The 18,345-nt window shown below is 41.9% G+C and overlaps 1 protein-coding gene and 1 non-coding gene across 2 annotated transcripts in view; both read right to left on the reverse strand.

The window, feature by feature from the left end:
• Positions 1-14,921, reverse strand: part of DARS1 (aspartyl-tRNA synthetase 1) — a 64,586-nt gene extending 49,665 nt beyond the window's left edge. Inside the window, exons 1-3 of the mRNA XM_004589366.4 lie at positions 14,732-14,921; positions 12,256-12,313; positions 8,143-8,235 (exon numbers count right to left, since the gene is read on the reverse strand). Coding sequence (XP_004589423.2) covers positions 8,143-8,235; positions 12,256-12,313; positions 14,732-14,797 — 217 coding nt within the window. The 5' untranslated portion in view covers positions 14,798-14,921. The remainder of the gene's footprint in view (positions 1-8,142; positions 8,236-12,255; positions 12,314-14,731) is intronic.
• Positions 10,597-10,730, reverse strand: LOC118757956 (small nucleolar RNA SNORA13). The gene has a single exon (XR_004995457.2). It is a non-coding gene; the product is annotated as a small nucleolar RNA SNORA13 (small nucleolar RNA).
• Positions 14,922-18,345: the final 3,424 nt, after the last annotated feature.

Consider the following 18,345-nt stretch of genomic DNA (forward strand, 5'->3'; position numbering starts at 1 on the left):
CTCCCAATGCCAGATTTTGCGCTTGCCAGGGGGTTCTTGAGCCAGCCCTACTCAGTTCACCTCCTGTCCTAGCAGGAACAGTGGTTTTTCCTGGCTGGCTTTCACCCCATTCTGGTTCTTGTTGTTGGATGTTTCAGCCAGGCCATGGCTTGTCCATACCCACATACAGCTCACACATGGCTCAGAAGAGGAGTGAGACCCAGCCTAGTCAGTCCCACATCTACCCTGGTTCTCCATAACACCAAATGGTATTGGGATCTGAACCGGCCTGGTGCATCCAATCCCAGCCCACACTAGTGCCTCGGGTGACTGCAACTGTTTCCTAGATAGAACACAGCCCCCATTCCAGCACATACACTCCTTGGTGGGAGCCTCATCCCAGTTGTGGTGTCCCCTTACCTCCCAGTTTGGGCCTGTTCCTAGCCGTAAATCACGACCTGCCCGTGGTTGCTCTGAGGACCATTAGGTGCAAGCCTCAAGTTCATTTGGGATTCCCTCATTGCCAGCATTCTGTTTCCTCCATTTTGATTGAAGGGATCCCCAAAGAGACTTTGAGGTGTTCAGAGATCAGGTTACTAGCAAGCACAGTGCTTCACGCCCCCAGCACTGTGGGTTCAGGAGGGAGCCTCCCAGGCAGCAGGTCAATGAACCAAAAATCAAAAACTCTCTGGCCGGGCGGCCAGCAGGAGGAGCCTGGTGCCAAATGGCGCACTGGCCGCCCTGGAGCAGCTCCCCACGTGTACGTGGTAGCTACTGTGTGTTCCCAGGCTTGAGGCGTGGCCATCCCAAGGCCCCCCGGCAGGCAGTGAGGTAGCTGCCTGCCGGAGGTTCAAGTCCTTGGGCCCCAGTCCCACCCTTCCTGGCTCCTCCCCCCAGCTCAAGCCACATGGCGAGCAGTAGGGGAGGCCCAGACTCGCTACACAGACCCCCGGGACTCACCCAGAAAAGGGGTAGCCATCGAGGTATAAATGAACCAATTTATAAACAGATAACTGTTTAGGAATAAAAAAGATGCCAAATGGGATACTTGCATCCCAGGTTGAAGCATCTGGCTCAAGTTCCAGTTCTGCTTCCACTTCATTTCTCTGCTAATGCACATCCCAGGAGGCAGCGGAAGACAGAACAGACATTCAGGTCCCTTCTACCTAGGTGTGGAAGGCATGGATTGAGTTCTGGGTTTCTAGTTTGGGCCTGGCCCAGCCCGTGTTTTGTGGAGAAGATTCTCCATCTCACTTTTCAAGATTCACTTACTTATGTGAAAGGCAGAGCAATACAGAGGGAAATAAAGAGAGCCCCTCGATCTGCCTCACTCCCTAAATGCTCATAACAGCCAGGCTACATCAGGAGTCAGGAATACCATCCGTATCTCCACATGGGTGGCAGGGTCCAGTACTTAGTACATGCTTAGGGGCAATAAAAAGCTGGTTTAGAAGTGGAATATGCAGGACACTGATCTGAGTCGTGGCTGCTCCACTACTGATCCAGTTCCCTCCTCTGGCCTCCTAGGAAAGCAGAGAGAATGGCTCAAATCCTTGGGACCCTGCAACCAAAAAGGAGACTTAGAGGGAGTTCCTGGATCCTGGTTTCAGACAGGCCCAATTCTGGCCCTGTGGCCATTTGAGGAGTGAACCAGTAGCTGGAAGGGTCTTTTTGTTTTTCTGTCTCTCACTGTTTAACTCTGCTTTTCCAAGAAAATATTTTTAAAAAGAAATCCATTCTTATAAACTACCATAATTACACAAGCTCACTTTATGTGCCATAAAGTTGCCATGACACTCAATTACTGAACTGCCACCAGGGCCAGGTGAAACGGCTCAACAAGTTAATTCTCTGCAGCTCTGGTATCCCATGTGGGTGCTGGTTCTAATATTAGCTGCTCCACTTCCAATCCAGTTACCTGCTTATGGAACGGGAAAGCAACAGAAGACGGCTCAAGTCCCTGGGCCTCTGATCACACACGGGCTAACCTGGAAGAAGCTCCTGGCTCCTGGCTTTGGATTGGCTCAGTACTGACCATTTTGGTCATCTGCAAAGTAAACCAGTAAATGGAAAACACTCTCCCTCTTCCCTCTGTAAATCTGCCTTTCAAAAACAAATAAATCTTCAAAAAAAAAATACTGTTCCTAGGGGAAATATAGGGTTTCCTCTTTCAAGCCTATAATCCCCATTTTCATTAACTGATGAATAAACACATGGTCTTGTTTTGTGTATTTCCTTTTAAGGATAGCTTATTTGGCAGATGTTGATTCATTAACATGTAACTCAGAGCCAAGAGCACCGTACCTCATGCTGAAACAAAGATGGTATTGAGCCCAGGTATTTTCACAAGGGACAGCATAGCCTTCACGTGCTGATGAATGCTAGAACACTAAGTACTATATTAGGTAGCCATTTTAAATACAAAAATAAGGGGCCACCTGCAACACTGGTATCCAATATGGGTCCTAGTTCAAGTCCTGGCTACTCCATTTCTGATTTGGCTCCCTGCAAATGCACCAGGAAAAACAGCAGGAGATACCCCAAGAATCTGAGTCCCTGTCACCCACATGGGAGACCCAGATAGAGCTCCAGGCTCCTGACTGTGGCCTGGCTCAGCCCAGGATGTTGAAGCCATTTAGGGAGGGATGAGATCGTTCCTTCTTTGCCTCCCTGTTACTACCATGCCTTTCAAATAAACAGAAAAAAAATATAGAGCGGTGGTGTTGTAGCAAGAGGGTAAAGCCACCATTTTATGAGAGCTGAAATAAGGAGGAAACATATCATCCTGCTTTTTAGTGGGAAATATAAACACTAGGTAATTAAAACGTTATGGATCTGCACATGCTATGAGCATTTTTTTGAGAGCTGCAAATATACTTCAATGAGCATATGAATTTACAAATACATAATACATGAATGAGAATCAACTGTATCTCTAAATTTTTCATTGTACATGCATCACTCAACACCACTGTATTTTGAAAACATCAGACAAAATTCAGCACCTGTTCTTAATAGCCAGAAAACTTGGACTAGATGGAAACTACTCTTAATGTGCTTTTTAAACTGTGTCATTATTTTCTAATGATATTTTATGTAGAATTGCTAAAGCTTGAAAAAGTCATTGGGAGCTTAAATCTCCACTGCTAGAAAAATTCTTCATTGTGGAAGAATGTATTCATTGCCAAAAGAAACAAGTATTGAGATACAAATACATAAAAAGACCAGAATGGCCATTGCACATCAACAATATCACTAACTATAATCCCACTGCACTTCAATAAATATCAGCTTATGGCATTCTCATTTTAGCTTCAGCCCATCCCATTGTCCCTCAATTCTGGTACTGTTCCAACGCAAACTGTAACCATATTATTTCATCTATACACATTTTAGTATGAATCTCTGAAGAATATTAAAAAATTTTCAAATATCCGGCTAATGTTCAAACATCCGACAATCCAAATGTTATACCTAAAAAAAAAAAAAACCTACACAATTAAATTAATATCCAAATAAATAAGATATCTTAAATTTTAAGGTTTAATTCGCATGTTTCAACTCTCAAAATTTTTTTAAAGATGTATTTTACTTATTTTTCTGGAAAGTCAGATAAACAGAGAGGAAGATCTTTCGTCCAATGATTCACTCTCCAAAGAGTTGCAACGGCCAGAGCCGAACTGATCCGAAGCCAGGAGCCTCTTCCAGGTCTCCCACACAGGTGCAGGGTCCCAAGGCTTTGTGCCGTCCTCCACTGCTTTCCCAGGCTAGAGGCAGGGAGCTGGATGGGAAGCAGGGCTGTCAGGATTAGAACCTGTGCCGATATGGGATCCCAGCATGTGCAAAGTGAGGACCCCAGCTACTAGGCTACCACGCTGGGTCCTCCTTTCAAATTTATTAAAGGAACTAGAATGTTTTTACTTGGTAGTTCCCTACTGGATTACAATAAATCTATTCCTTTTCATTTCACATGTTCCTTTGTCCAATGTTTGTAAATATATCTAACATCAAATTCAGGCATGGCTTGAGCAAGACTAGTCCACAGCTTTAGTTGTGTTCTTTGAAGAGCAGACTATTTCTGGTTGGCTCTCTCTTGCTAGGTTAGCATTCGCTGATGATCCATGCATGCATAATTCATTAGGGGCAAATGGCAACACTTCAACATTTTTTTGTTCATTTTATAGGCTGGAATAGTTCTCTAAACAGAACCTTCCTCATATCTTATCTATCATTTTGTTGACAAGTGATACATAATCTATACAGAAAACCCTTTACCAGTTTTCCATAATTACTTTGATCCCAAGATATTCGTTAATTTGTCCTAGTATTTTTTTTAAAAAAGATTTATTTATTTTTATTGCAAAGTCAGATATACAGAGAGGAGGAGAGACAGAGAGAAAGATCCTTTGTCTGTTATTCACTTCCCAAATGGCCGCAACAGGCGGAGCTGAGCTGATCCAAAGCAAGGAGCCAGGAACTTCCTCCGGTCTCCCATGCAGATGCAGGGTCCCAAGGCTTTGGGCCAACCTTGACTGCGTTCCCAGGCCACAAACAGGGAGCTGGAAGGGCCGCTGGAACTAGAACCGGTTCCCATATGGGATCCTGGCGTGTGCAAGGCGAAGACTTTAGCCACTAGGTTACTGCACCGGGCCATGCATTTTTTTTTTAAGATTCAGTTATTTTATCAGAAAGGAAGATATACAGAGAAGGAAAGATAGAAAGATCTTCCATCTGCTGGTTCACTCCCCAAATGGCCATAATGACCAGAGATAAGCTGATCTGAAGCCAGGAGTCAGGAGCTTCTTCCAAGTCTCCAATATGCCATCCTCCTCTGCTTTCCCAAGTCATCGGAAGACAGCTCGATCAGAAAGTGGAGCAGCCAGGACATGGGACACGACTGGTGTCCATACGGGATCCTGCTGCTTGTGAGAGGAGGATAAGCCAATTGGGCCACTGCAACGGGCTCCTGTCTTAGCATTCTTACAAGGTTCCAGATTTAAACATGCCTGATGTGCTTCAACTAACCACTGTTATTTTTATTAATCCTCAAACGATTCTTTTTCAATCTGTGGTAGTCTCTTTAAGCTGTTCCGAAATTCCTTTTCATGGAACCATAGTCTTTCCTACCTTCTTTGCTACCTGTTATGACAAGAACAAACATGCATAAAAGAAGTTTAAAATAGCTAGCGTAGTATAAAAAAAGTTTAATCTAACCAATGATTGAAATGTAAATTAAAACTAAACCTTCCACAGGTAGAAAAATTTAAGTATGGCCATGCTACAAAATACTACGTAGTCATTAAATAATGAAACAGAATTATACACACACAGACAGGAGACATGCCCAAGCTAAATTATCAGCTTGCATCATCATTTTAAATTCCTTACGATTTGTTGCATATTTTTATTCAAGCACTATCACTTGGAAGGCAAAAATTTGTCACAACTTGAAAAAACCACGAGCAGATGACACTTTTTTCATTTGTGTGATGATTTATAATGGTCTCCACTTTCTTAAACTACATTTGATCATCTCAAGCTAATGTAGGTCAATTACAAGACCCAGACAACAATGCTCTATTATATTTGTATAAAACAACGCTCATTTAGTATTTAATTTAGTCATCAATTATGTGCTAGGGGTTTTACTGGGTGTTGTGCATCAAAAAAGAAATAAAATAAGCAGCAATATTACCTTGTATGAGCCTACAAAAGGAAAAAAATACACAAAATCTACCAAGAAATGCAAGTAAATACAAACCCAGTATTCTAACATAGCTCAATCTAATGCCAAAGTCCATGATCATAACTGATGTGGTGGAACTAGGCAAGAAAATTGGGTAGGAACAGTTGTGCTGGAATATTTTCTCATAATTTCTGCATTGCCGTGGGCTACAGTCCCACCCCCTCATCTGTCAATCTAGTATGCCCACTTTCCCACAAGTTGGAGCTACTGATTGCCAGAGAGCCTACTATATTCTAAACTTCATTGTGTTTGTTATTCAGTTGGGGCACCACCCTCTACTTCATACAAGGAACTAATACACATCCTTTTGGCTTCTACACATGCTTCTGGGCCCTCCTCTGACCTCCTGTCACTCTCTCCAAATAGGCAACTCTCCAGCAAACTCATGACGATATACAGGAGCCCCTCCCAGCCCCCCATCCAAGGAAGGTATATTCACTCTCTTGCTTTTAAATAAGTCCTACTCTTACTTCACTGTTTGTGCCTCGGCTTCAAATTATTATCTCTGTGGGGGCAAGAACTTGGAATAAAAATTGAGATACATATATATGCCCATAACATAAACCTGTCGGAGAAATCACTCAGTTTTGTGTTTTAAATGTTGAAAAGAAAGATAAACAAATGTAAAGAATGAAATGGAGCAGTGGGTATGAAGATAAGTTTTTAGTGCAGGTTTACAAGTAGTATGCGTTCTACTTTTAAATTTGCTAAGTAACTGATTAGGAAACAAAGTGCTCAATTTGGAAAGAGCAAAGGTTCCCAGTCTGATGGGATAAAGGAAAGTAAATAAAGGATTATAATACAATGTGATTATCTCTTGTCAAGTGTACACAAGGGAAATTACTATTATACACTACTAGTACTGTTCTCAAAGTCCAACACATTCATGTATGTGCAGGCAGGAGATGAGACTGAGATAGATGTAAAAAATTCTAGAATTTTAAAACAATGAACACATATGGGAATGGTTCCAGAAGTTTCTAGAATCAAAAACTTTACTTTGGTGCAATAAAAATTTTAAATTCATGTATACAAAGAATCTTCAAAAGTTTCTTTAAAAATGTATATTCTGAAAAAAACTTAGGAATAGATTTCAATGTTTTTAGATATTTAAATCAACCATTAATTCCATTTTCCCTACAAACTGAAATAGCTTTATACTAATTTTACAATAAAATTTATTTTAAAACAATTACAAAACTTTCTGACTTGGTAAATATTAATTACTATAGAAACAAAGATGTCTGAAACAGAGACACATATCAGAAAGCCCTGAATTCTGTACATAATGTAACAATGATTTTGAGACATTGGTATAACATCATCATTCTGAACTTCAGTCTTTTCGTTTTTTTCAAGTAGAACACCAATACCTATTTTCCCTAATTTATGTCTGTAGGGATGATCAAATGTGAAACTGTGTGTGAAAAATATGAACATATAAAATAATACAAATATCACTAATATCTTCAGATAACTTTGAAGACTAGGTTAGACCAACTTTCCACAAGAATCCAAGGTTTGTCTAAATTATCCTAATGTTTCTTCTCTGTAGCTCACACTAAATCCTTGCACTGTTCAAAATGACCTAATTCTATACTTTTGCTCTCCATCCAAAATGGAAGCCACTAGCCACAGGTGACTTTAGCATTCCAAATAACAGCTAGTGTGACAAAACTGTTGTATTTTAATCAAAACTTAAACACATATGTATGATCAGTGGCTTACATATTCAACAGCCCAATGTCTTAGCTTTATCTCTCTGCTCATTTAAATCATCCCAAAATGAGAAAATTTTCAAAACCCTCTCACATCATTAAACTTCTTAAAAAAAGAAAAAAAAAAGATTTATTTACATTTAATGGAAAAGCAGATTTACAAAGCAGGAAAGACAAAGAAAAATATCTTCTATCCCCTGGCTCACTCTCCAAGTAGCCGCAACTGTCAGAGCAAGGCCAATCTGAAGCCAGGAGCCAGGAGCTTCTTCTAGGTCTCCCATAGAGGTGCAGCATCCCAAGGCTTTGGGTCATCCACTACAGCTTTATCAGGCCACAAAAGGGAAGCTGGATGGAAAGTGGAACAGCTGGGACATGAATCCATGTCCCTATGGGATCCTGGTGCCTAAAAGGTGAGATTTAACCACTGAGCCACTGCAACAAGCCCAAATAATTGAATTTTTAAGAGATGCTAGAAAGGCACCAATAAGTCTTACATTTCATTAGTCTTTGTGGTCAAGCTGTCCTTAACAATATTTTACAAGAATTCAAAACTGATTAACCATGGCATAGTAACTTAACAAAGATAATTATGCTTATGTTGTTCCATTTTTAAAGATATACTTTAATCTGTTAGAAATTTACAAGACAAAAATACTCAGGTCTTTATCAAAAGGGCTGTAATTACTACATTAAACTTACCTTTAGCTCTGCTCGTGTGAATTCTCCCACGCACCCAAACAACTTCATCAGCTTTTTGTACGGTCAAGTCTTTAACCGAAACTAAAATTCGATCTGTGAAAAATGGTAAAACAATTTTAAATTCAGAATTTACAATGATATACTTGTTTCTGCCTGGCAGCTAGCATAAACACTTGGTAGCATTCTGAGTAACTCTCAATCCTTGACACTTTTTCCTTTATCTTTTCCATATGTAATTCTCAAGTTTTGTAAATTAAACTTTCCAAATTTATCTGTAGAATCCATGCAATTCTTTCTCTTCACTGTTACTACCTTGACACAAACTATTATCTCTTAAACTGTAGCAACAGCGTAAGAGATCTAACAATCTCTTGGACCCCTTCTGCAACAGTCTGTAATGCAGGCAGGGACAGCTTCAAAACGTAAATCTGCTGAACACCTGCACGACTTTCAAGGCCAAACACAGCCTGCCCTTACCTGCCTATCCCTAAGTGGACACAGTAGTTTTGCTTGCCTGACATAGCATATAAATTAGCTAGCCTGGAATGCTGTCCTAGTGCCACATTCCTCACGACACAATAAGAGTACATCCTTACATTGGGAGATGCACAAAGTCCCTCTCTAGGATGTCTCCCCGGGTCTGCGAATGACGCGCCCAGGCTCTCTTCTTTTGGGTAAGATGATATAAGCTCAGGATTTGCAGCTACCTTCTGTCTCATTCAGCATGACTGTCAAGACAAGAAAATGAGGCCAATGGTTGATATCTTAGAGGAACCGCTTAGGATGCTGCCTGAACCCCCTAGATTCAACCTAGGGATGGCAAATGTTGACAGAAATACTTTACTTGAAGTCTTAGAAAACTAGTTTGATTTTTTTTTAAATTTCATATATTTTTCCAACAAAGTAGGAAAAAAAGTAGAAGTAATTTTGTAATCATGTAGTAAAACCAAATCTAAAATGGCAATAAAATCGATGTGAATATGTTTTAATTCCAAAACATAAAAACCAGTCTTCTTAGAGGTAGGTCTTAAAATAAAATATATTCATGGGTGTCTACCAAAAAAAACAAAACCTTTGCAAGTTAAGTCGCAGCCTATGATGTCAACATCCCTAATTGGAGCTGGTTCAAGTCTCAGCTACTTCACTTCTGAATCAGATCCCTGCAAAGTTATCTGGGAAGATAATGGAAGACCACACATACTTTGTCCCTTCTCCCACATGGCAGACCAGGATGTAGTTCCTGACTCATGGCTTTGGCCTGGCCCAGCCAAAATGTGCAGAGTGAGACAGTGACGGAAGATCTCTTTGCCCCTCTCTTTCCCTAACTGTGCTTCCACCCCCCATTCATTATTACACCACAAGGATTTGAATGCCATCACAATGGCAGCTTATAACACCACAAATATTTTATGTGATCACAATAGATTTCTAATCAACAACTGTTTATGACATCATAGTTATATCATGTTACTTTTATAGCACTGCAATGTTGAAATGACATCACAATAAAGGAGTATGACATAACCATTCTGGGTTTATGATGTCACAATAGATTTTATGACTTCAAAATTCATCATGGCAACACAATGGTTGATTTATGATTTCACACTGGTAGGTTTATGGCACCAACATGTTGTTTTGACACAAGTAATACTTTTTATATAAAAACTACATCACACAAACATATTTTATGACATCAAGATTGATTATCATCTCACAATGGCAGGTTTATGCCATTACAGTTGAATATGACATCACAATAGTTGGCTCTTGACAAAACAAATGACATCACAACTGAGTAAGAAATTATACCAGTAGGTTAAGTCATAATGGTTGTCATGAATTATGTTTGATTATTAAATCACAATGGTTTACAGCACAATACTGGCTTATAACTATCATTTTTGTGACATTACAACTGACTATGGTATCACATAAATCCGTCCAATGGTTCACTCCTCAAGCGGCCGCAATGGCTGGAGCTGAGCCAATCCGAAGCCAGGAGCCTCTTCCAGGTCTCCCATGCGGGTGCAGGGTCCCAAAGCTTTGGGCCGTCCTCGACTGCTTTCCCAGACCTCAAGCAGGGAGCTGGATAGGAAGTGGAGCAGCCACGATTAGAACCGGCGCCCATATGGGATCCCGGTGCGTGCAAGACGAGGACTTCAACCACTATGCTATAGCGCCGGGCCTTCACATAAGAATTTAAAACATCAAAATGGTCGGCATATATCATAATTGATTAAAACATGTGAATGGTGGTTTATGATATTACAATTATAGCAACATAATGGTTTATGACATCACGATGGTTTTATGACATCAAAATTGACAGGCACAGCATGGATTTTAGGTCATCATCATTTAGTATACCATCAAATGGTCTGAAATATCAACAATTATGACAAAATAATGCTTGATTTATAGCAATGATTTCTTTTTTTTTTTTTGAGCTTCAACTGTCACTTGTGCAGATCCTGCACCAGAGATATGGAATCTCAGGGCTGGAAAAGCCTGCCAAGCAGTCAATGTACGCCCTCCTTGACACCACGTTCGCCAGTTTCCAAAGGCGAATGGGCAACACGAAGGCCAACACTGCCCGTTTAAAATAAATCTTAACAACTTTCCTCTAAAGAATACAGGTCAGAGCCAATTAACATGAATAAAACAATTTCAAAGAAGCATGAAGATGAAACTTTTTTTTTAAAGAGAGTTGTAATAAGAAAAGATAGACTGGAGTCGAAGAATAGTTTCATTTTTAAGATACTCAGGTAAAAATAGGCAAAATGTGGGGGACAGGGATCTGAGTTTCAGGTTACTGCTCAACCTTAGGAGTCAAAGGCGTGTAAAAACAAACGGACTCCAGGATCAGATAAACCTGGTTCTTTTATTCCAGGTCTAGCATATGCTTTCCTGCCTTGTGAGATTCAGTTTCTTGTCTTTCAACTTGGCTTAGAGTTTTCAAGGATGTTTTAAAGATTGGATGGAAAAACAAGATTTTTGGAAAAGAGACAAGCAGAACAGAAGGCTGATAAGTAATAACCCAAACTAGTCAGATGTTAAGAAAAGTATAGAAATGATGATGGTGTCAATATACCATGCCCCCCCAAAAAAGCAAGTGATGAAGGCACTTATTACTATTAACAACTTTTCTTTATCCCAAGAGTTACATCTTTTATCTAATTATTTAGGAATATTTTAAAAAGCACCTACCCTTTGAAATGCGTCACTGAATCTACAATATCACTTCACCCATTTCTTTATTTCTCAATTATTTAAACAGAGACCTCTTACAAGGGGTATGGCATCTACTTGGGTTATTAATGTCATTTCAGTTTTTTCAGCATTATACCTTTAATTATCTCAATCTTATTTAAAATTTCATTTTAAAAGATTTTATTTTTATTGGAAAGACAGATTTAGAGAGAAGCAGGGCCAGAGAGAACGATTCTCTTTCCTCTGGTTCACTCCTGAAATGGCCGCAATGGCAGAAGCTGAGCTGACTAAAGCCCAGGAGCCGAGAATCTGGAGCCTCTTCCAGTCTCCATGAAGGTGTAGGGTCCCTGGTCCCAAGGCTTTGGACCACTGTCTACTGCCTTGCAGGCCATAAGTAAGCAAGGAGCTGGATCAGAAGTGGAGCAGCAGGGACACAAACAAGTGCCCACATAAGATGCTGGTACTTGTAGATTGAGGATTAGCCAGTTTAGCCATCATGCTGGCTCCCAAAATTTCTCTTTTTAAAGACTAATTTATTTATTTCAAAGTCAGAGTTACAAAGATAGATACAGAGAGAGAGAGCAATCTTCATTCTTGAGTTTGCTCCTCAAATGGCGGTAAGAGCTGGGTAGGGACAGGCTGAAGCTAGGCCCCTGAAAGTCCAGCCAGGTCTCCCATGGAGGTGGCAGGGACCCAAGTACCTGGGCCATATTCTGCTGCTTTTCACAGATGTACTGGTGGAGCAGCTGGACATGAACCAGTGTTCACACAGGATGCCACTACTGTAGGTAACAGCTTGACACACTGCTCCACAACACCAGCCCTCTTACTTAAAACCTCATTAAAAGCTTTCTTGGAATGAGAAAAAAAGGATTTATTTCTTATCAGTTAGCTACTGACCTGGTTTTTCTTGTGACTGTATCATTGCAGATATTCCATATCTCTCCTTAGCATAATCCTACAAAAGAAGTTTTTATGATTTTATTTAAACATTAGTAGCAAAGTAAATGCAAGCAAACATAGTGACAAAATATAAAAATGAGCCAGCTTTAACCTTCAGCAATATTTCAAAATTAGTAGCTTCAAAATGTGACATCTGCCATCCATTTACATAAATATTCAATAAAGAAAAAAAATCATCCAGTTTCTAGTTGCTTTTGGAGCTCACCACTCCTGGATGTACCATACATAATAACATTCTCATAAAATCTACACACATGTACAACACATCTTAACTACCTTCTTTAAAAAAGAGATCAAAAGATTTCAAGACAGGGATATAAGTTCCTCTTGTGAAGGAAGTAGGATGAATTATCACCCTTTTATTAACTCTCTATTGCAGAAAAAGATGTTTAAAGACAATCAATGTTTCTGGTAAGTTGTTGAGCATCAGACATTCAGTTTTTAGAAACTGGGAATGTTGGATATCAACTGCAACTTTCCTTCTGTAAAATATCATCCAAAAAAAATCACCAACTCCAGTATCTAAAAACTGGCTTTCAGGGTATCAGGTTATAAGCACTCAAAAGTGGCAACCCAATAATATCTCTTGTTACAGATTTAAAATAAGGAACAGGCAACAGGAGACTTGGATTCTAAACTATTAATAAACTATCTATTAAAATAGGTACATGGCCTCTAATCTAACTTTACTAATAAAATTACCTCAAGATCCTTCTAGCTATAAAAAAAAAAACACACAGCTTTGCCATAGTATTTTTTTAATATCATTAGACCTATGCATGTGGAAGGATACACTGCTGGTTTATGTAATTCATAAAATCAAGAATAAACAGAGGGCCCAGGGTGATAGCTCAGTTGGCTAATCCTCCCCTTGAAAGGGCCAGAATCTCATATGAATGCCGGTTTGTGTCCCAACTGCTCCACTTCCCATCCAGCTCCCTGCTTGTGGCCTGGGAAAGCAGTCCAGGCCAGCCCAAAGCCTTGGGACCCTGCATCCTGGCTCCTGGCTTTGGATCGGTTCGGTTCCAGTCACTGCAGCCATTTGGAGAGTGAACCAGCAGATGGAAGAGCTTTCTTCCTCTCCTTCTCTTTGTAAATCTGACTTTCCAATAAAACTAAATCTTTTAAAAATAATTATAATAATTTCTTTAGATTCTTTATTTTAACAATTTTTTTGTGGTTTTTTTTTTTAAGATTTATTTATTTTATTACAAAGTCAGATATACAGAGAGGAGGAGAGACAGAGAGGAAGATCTTCCACCGATGATTCACTCCCCAAGTGAGCCGCAACGGGCCAATGCGCACCGATCCGATGCCGGGAACCTGGAACCTCTTCCAGGTCTCCCACGCGGGTGCAGATCCCAGGGCGTTCAAGGCGAAGACTTTAGCTGCTAGGCCACGCCGCCGGGCCCAGTTTCCTTAGATTCTTAAAAGGTAACCCAAGATGGGTATGGCAAAATCAGTTTATTTTACTTCAAAGCTAACTGTGACAACCTCTCCTTTGCATCAGGAGGATACTGAATTTTGTACCTATTGCTAAACAAACCAAAAAACATTCAGGTGCCTACTTGATTTTTTTCCCCAAATATAAAGTACACTTTAAATACCAGGCTAACCTGGGCACAAGAGACATACAGTGGCACAATGAGGCCTGAAAGCAGTACTAATAGGTCAAAAATATGCAGAGAAGAGCCCGCCCCCTTCTATTTGGTGCTATTCAGACACTTCCTTCAGCATTCCCAGAGAAGCTACTTCTTGCATAGTTTAAGGCAAGTTCACAATTGTTCAACAGAAAACCAGAAGCCATGCAAGGATAAGCGGATGTCAATGGCATGACAACACACACAATCTCCTTGGTTTTAAACTTCCATTTTTGAAAAGCAGTAAAAAAAAAAATCTCTGGATGTTATTTTACCCATGGGGGTTCGGGGGCACGGCATCTCACGTGCGTTGTCTCGCAAACTTCAAGCTCCCTTACTTGTGAGGGCAAAAGGAAATAAACGACAGGTGCTCTTTAATGCTCTCACATGCAAAGTGGGTCACTCAGCAATCTGGCAGACGGTTTGGTTTGGGGGGGTAGAAGAGTCGTCATCCCCAGCCCAAGCTTTAGGAAAAGGAAGGCTTGCGTAGACCCGTGTAGATTACTCCTAGATAACATGGACATGCTCCTGGGCCAAGGGAGCACTACGTGCAGGACGTGCCTGACCCCGAGAGACTTAAGTGTGGCCTCTGCTCCTTCCGGGGCAGCTGGTGCTGCACGCCCCCTCGACCCCCAGCCTGCGCAGTAGCCCTAGGCATGGGGGCAGCCCCAGACCCACGGCCAGTCAGCCAGGAACGGGCAGGAACACACCGGGCAGGCCCCGCGCACGCCACTCCCGCCCTCCCTCAGCGCGGACGGAAGGAGGAAACCCACTTCGGCCGCGTCCAGGATCTCCCGCGGCTTCTCCTGACTCTTGCGGCTGGCGTTGGCACTGGGCATCGCGACCCCAAACCGGGGAGCAGACACTGCTCTCCCCTGCAGGCTTCCGTAGCGCAAGCTTCTCCCTCCGGCCCCGTCTCCGCCCTCCCGGCCCGGCAACCTCCGCGTGCGGCGTGGGCTGCAGAGAGATCGCGAGAGCCTAGGCTGTCGCGAGATCTCAGAGCACGGCTCGGTGAAGGTCCGCGAGAACCGCCGCCAGCCCCGCCCCTACGGGCGCGCCCGGCGCAGGCGGGCGCAGTCCTCGGGAATTCGAGGCAATATCGCGGGATTTGCCCTGTGCCGCGGGGTCACGGAGTATGTTGGTGCTGTTGGTTCCGGGGGTTAAATGGCATCTGTCCTCATCCCAGCTGTCATTTCTGCTTTGTCCTTTTCCCATTCCTTCTAATTGCTCCCGTAATGAAGACTAGTCAATAAAACATCCACCCAAGGTCCGGGCTAGGTTTGTCCTTTGTCGGACCTCCCTGCTTTCACTCTGCCTGGAGTCAGAGTACTCTTAGAACGCCCGCTGCTCTGCGTGTTGGACCCAGGAGTCCGATGGGGTGGCTCCTGGGGCCCCGTGGGGTGGCAACAAGCAAGCAACAACCAAGACGCACGCAAGCGTACTTGGTTGCCAGAGACTGGCTTGGGTTGTTCAATGAATGAATCTTCCCCAAGTTAGACTTTTTCTAAAAAACACTGTGATTAATGAGTGTTTTATCAAAATGAGTAGTGATGTAGGGGAATTGATTTAATATTCTTTGCTTTGCCAGCCTTTGAACTCCATCAAATTATAGCTGCTTGTACTATTGCCTTGGATTGACACCAAGTGGCTTAGCTAATGCTTGTCAAAGGGTTCAGATAGACCCCAAACAAATAAAAGATCTGAAACAAAAAAACATGAAAAGTCTACAAGCTCCCTCATTTTGGGTCTTGGGATACAGTAGCAAGAAGCTACTCTCACATAGCTTATTCTCTGCAGGTGGGATAAAATTTTGGCCACATTTAATTGATCAGTAATTACAAGCATGTAGTTTTTGAAAGTTCCTTTTTACCTTTTTTTCTTTTGAGATTTAATTTTATTTGAGAGCCAGATTTACATAGAAGAGAATGAGATATCTTCCATTCACTGCTTCATTCCTCCACACAGTGGTGACAGCCAGAGCTGGTCCCATCCAAACTCAGGAGCCAGGAACTTCTCCCAGTTCTCCAGCGTGGGTGTGGGACCAAAACACATGGGCCATCGTCGGCTGTTTTCCCAGGCGCATCAACAAATGAGAGCAGCCAGAACTCCGAATGGTATCCACATGGGATGTTGGGTGGCAGATGGCAGGTTTACCCACTGTAGCACCACACTGGCCTCTGTTTCTGTTCTTACTACTATATTTCTATTCTTCATACTACATCTTGACAAATGTTTTTGTGATCACAGAGACAGGAAGAGATCCTAGCTCTGAAACTGGCTTTCTGGAAGTGACACATCATACAATCTTCTCCTATTTTATTAGCCAAAAAAAGTCACATAGCCATTCCTGAGGTTTTTTTTTTTTTTTTTTTTACTAAAATATTTCTTTATCTTCATGCCATTTTCTTTTTTTTCTTTTTTTTTACAATCTTTAAATTAGGGCACAAAGGTTCAAGGGCTACAGGAAAGTGGGTAAGACTATTATTTCCACATTTTTTTTGTATCTGGGGTAAAGAGGGAGATAAAGGGAGAAGCCCCACCCAGCCTCCCACCCATCCCAGGTCCCCGATGTGGGGCATGCTCTGAGGGTCCTGCTCAAGTGCCATTCCCGAGTTTATAGGGTTTAGACATTGAATCATTCCTGAGGGAGCAATAATGAATGCTTATGATCACTAATGCATTCCATTAATAAATGTTTAATTTATTATATATGGGATACGAACATAGAAGGAGGCTGTGAAGCTGCTTCATCTTCAAATTCTTTTTTTTTTTTAAACTTCTATTCTTTCTAATAGAAATACTCCTAACATATGAACTTGTAGGGTTTTTGACCCTGAATACAGCAGCAACCTCAATTCTTGTCTCACAGGAAAGAAGAATTTTCGTGCAGACACAGTTTAGTTTTAAAGCAACATTTATTGGGCCCAGCGGCGTGGCCTAGCAGCTAAAGTCCTCGCCTTGAACGCGCCAGGATCCCATATGGGCACCGGTTCTAATCCCAGCAGCTCCACTTCCCATCCAGCTCGCTGCTTGTGGCCTGGGAAAGCAGTCGAGGACGGCCCAAAGCTTTGGGACCCTGCACCCGCGTGGGAGACCCGGAAGAGGTTCCTGGTTCCTGGCTTCGGATCGGCACGCACCGGCCCGTTGCGGCTCACTTGGGGAGTGAATCATCGGTGGAAGATCTTCCTCTCTGTCTCTCCTCCTCTCTGTATATCCGGCTTTCCAATAATAATAAAATCTTAAAAAAAAAAAAAAAGCAACATTTATTAGAAAAGTTGAGAAAGGAGACTCCCGTCCTAGTGACGGGAGGGGGCTCTGAGATAGAAAGGATCCTTACCCCCTGCCATAGTGGCAGGAGAAGTAGAGAAAAAAAAAAAGAGACCCTAGTCCTCTGCGATAGTGGCAGGAGGATTAGAAAGAAGACATGTATTAATGGAGGGGAACGCACCTTTTAAAGGTTGACTTCAAAGGGGCTCTCCAAGGACAAAAATAAATTTCTGGTCCCCCTGGTATCTGGCTTTGGGGCAACAGACCAGACAGGCGTCAGACATTAGACCTTCCTGGCCTTGGGAACAGGAGTACTACACTTCCTGCAGTCCTCTTTTCAATGATAAGGAGATCAGCCTGAGGCCCTGCTATACAATGGCCAAAGATAATGGCTGATGCTTCAGGTGGGGAATTGATATGCCAATATCACCCTTGTCCCTTGGAAGAGACGTGCTCAGGTGAATCCAAGACATGGTGGGGAAAATACTCTTTTATATTTGAGGAAAAATGACTTGGGGACCCAGAATACCCTAACTGCCTACTACCCAGGCTAACTCCTCTCACAAACTGATGGTCAGACATCTGAATATAAACCTTCTCTGCTATCTCTGAATATAAACCTTATCTGCTAGACAAACCTCATCTTTCCATCTGTGTCTGTGACTTCTCCAACCACTTTTCATCTATTTTTGACTCTCCTGATAGATTATTCTTATTCCAGAGTAGGGCTAAATATGTACTCTTGCTTCTTGGCACTCTCTCCTGTAGTCATGGAAAGTAGTATTTGCCATAAAGGTTCACAACAGTGTGCCTGAGCATTTATGAATCCACCACTCTCATAACTTAGGTTGAATGTGCAGTGGTCTACTATCAATTTCCTGTGTCTGTCTGGTTTCTGTAAGAGTCATACTGGTAGAAAGAGGAAGATGATAGACTCTATCAAATATCAGCTATTTAAGGTTTACACTAATCTGTTATACTCCTGAGGCTTTTCCTTGTGATTTACCATTCTAACGGGGTAGGCAGGACTGGGGACGTGATTATAGAAGTCTCCTTTTAGATTTCTGCAGCAAGATAGTTTTATCTCGAAGATCAAGCAACTCCAGGGGAATAGTTGCAC

The sequence above is a fragment of the Ochotona princeps genome, chromosome 5 (genome assembly GCF_030435755.1).
Source record: "Ochotona princeps isolate mOchPri1 chromosome 5, mOchPri1.hap1, whole genome shotgun sequence".
Taxonomy (NCBI): domain Eukaryota; kingdom Metazoa; phylum Chordata; class Mammalia; order Lagomorpha; family Ochotonidae; genus Ochotona; species Ochotona princeps.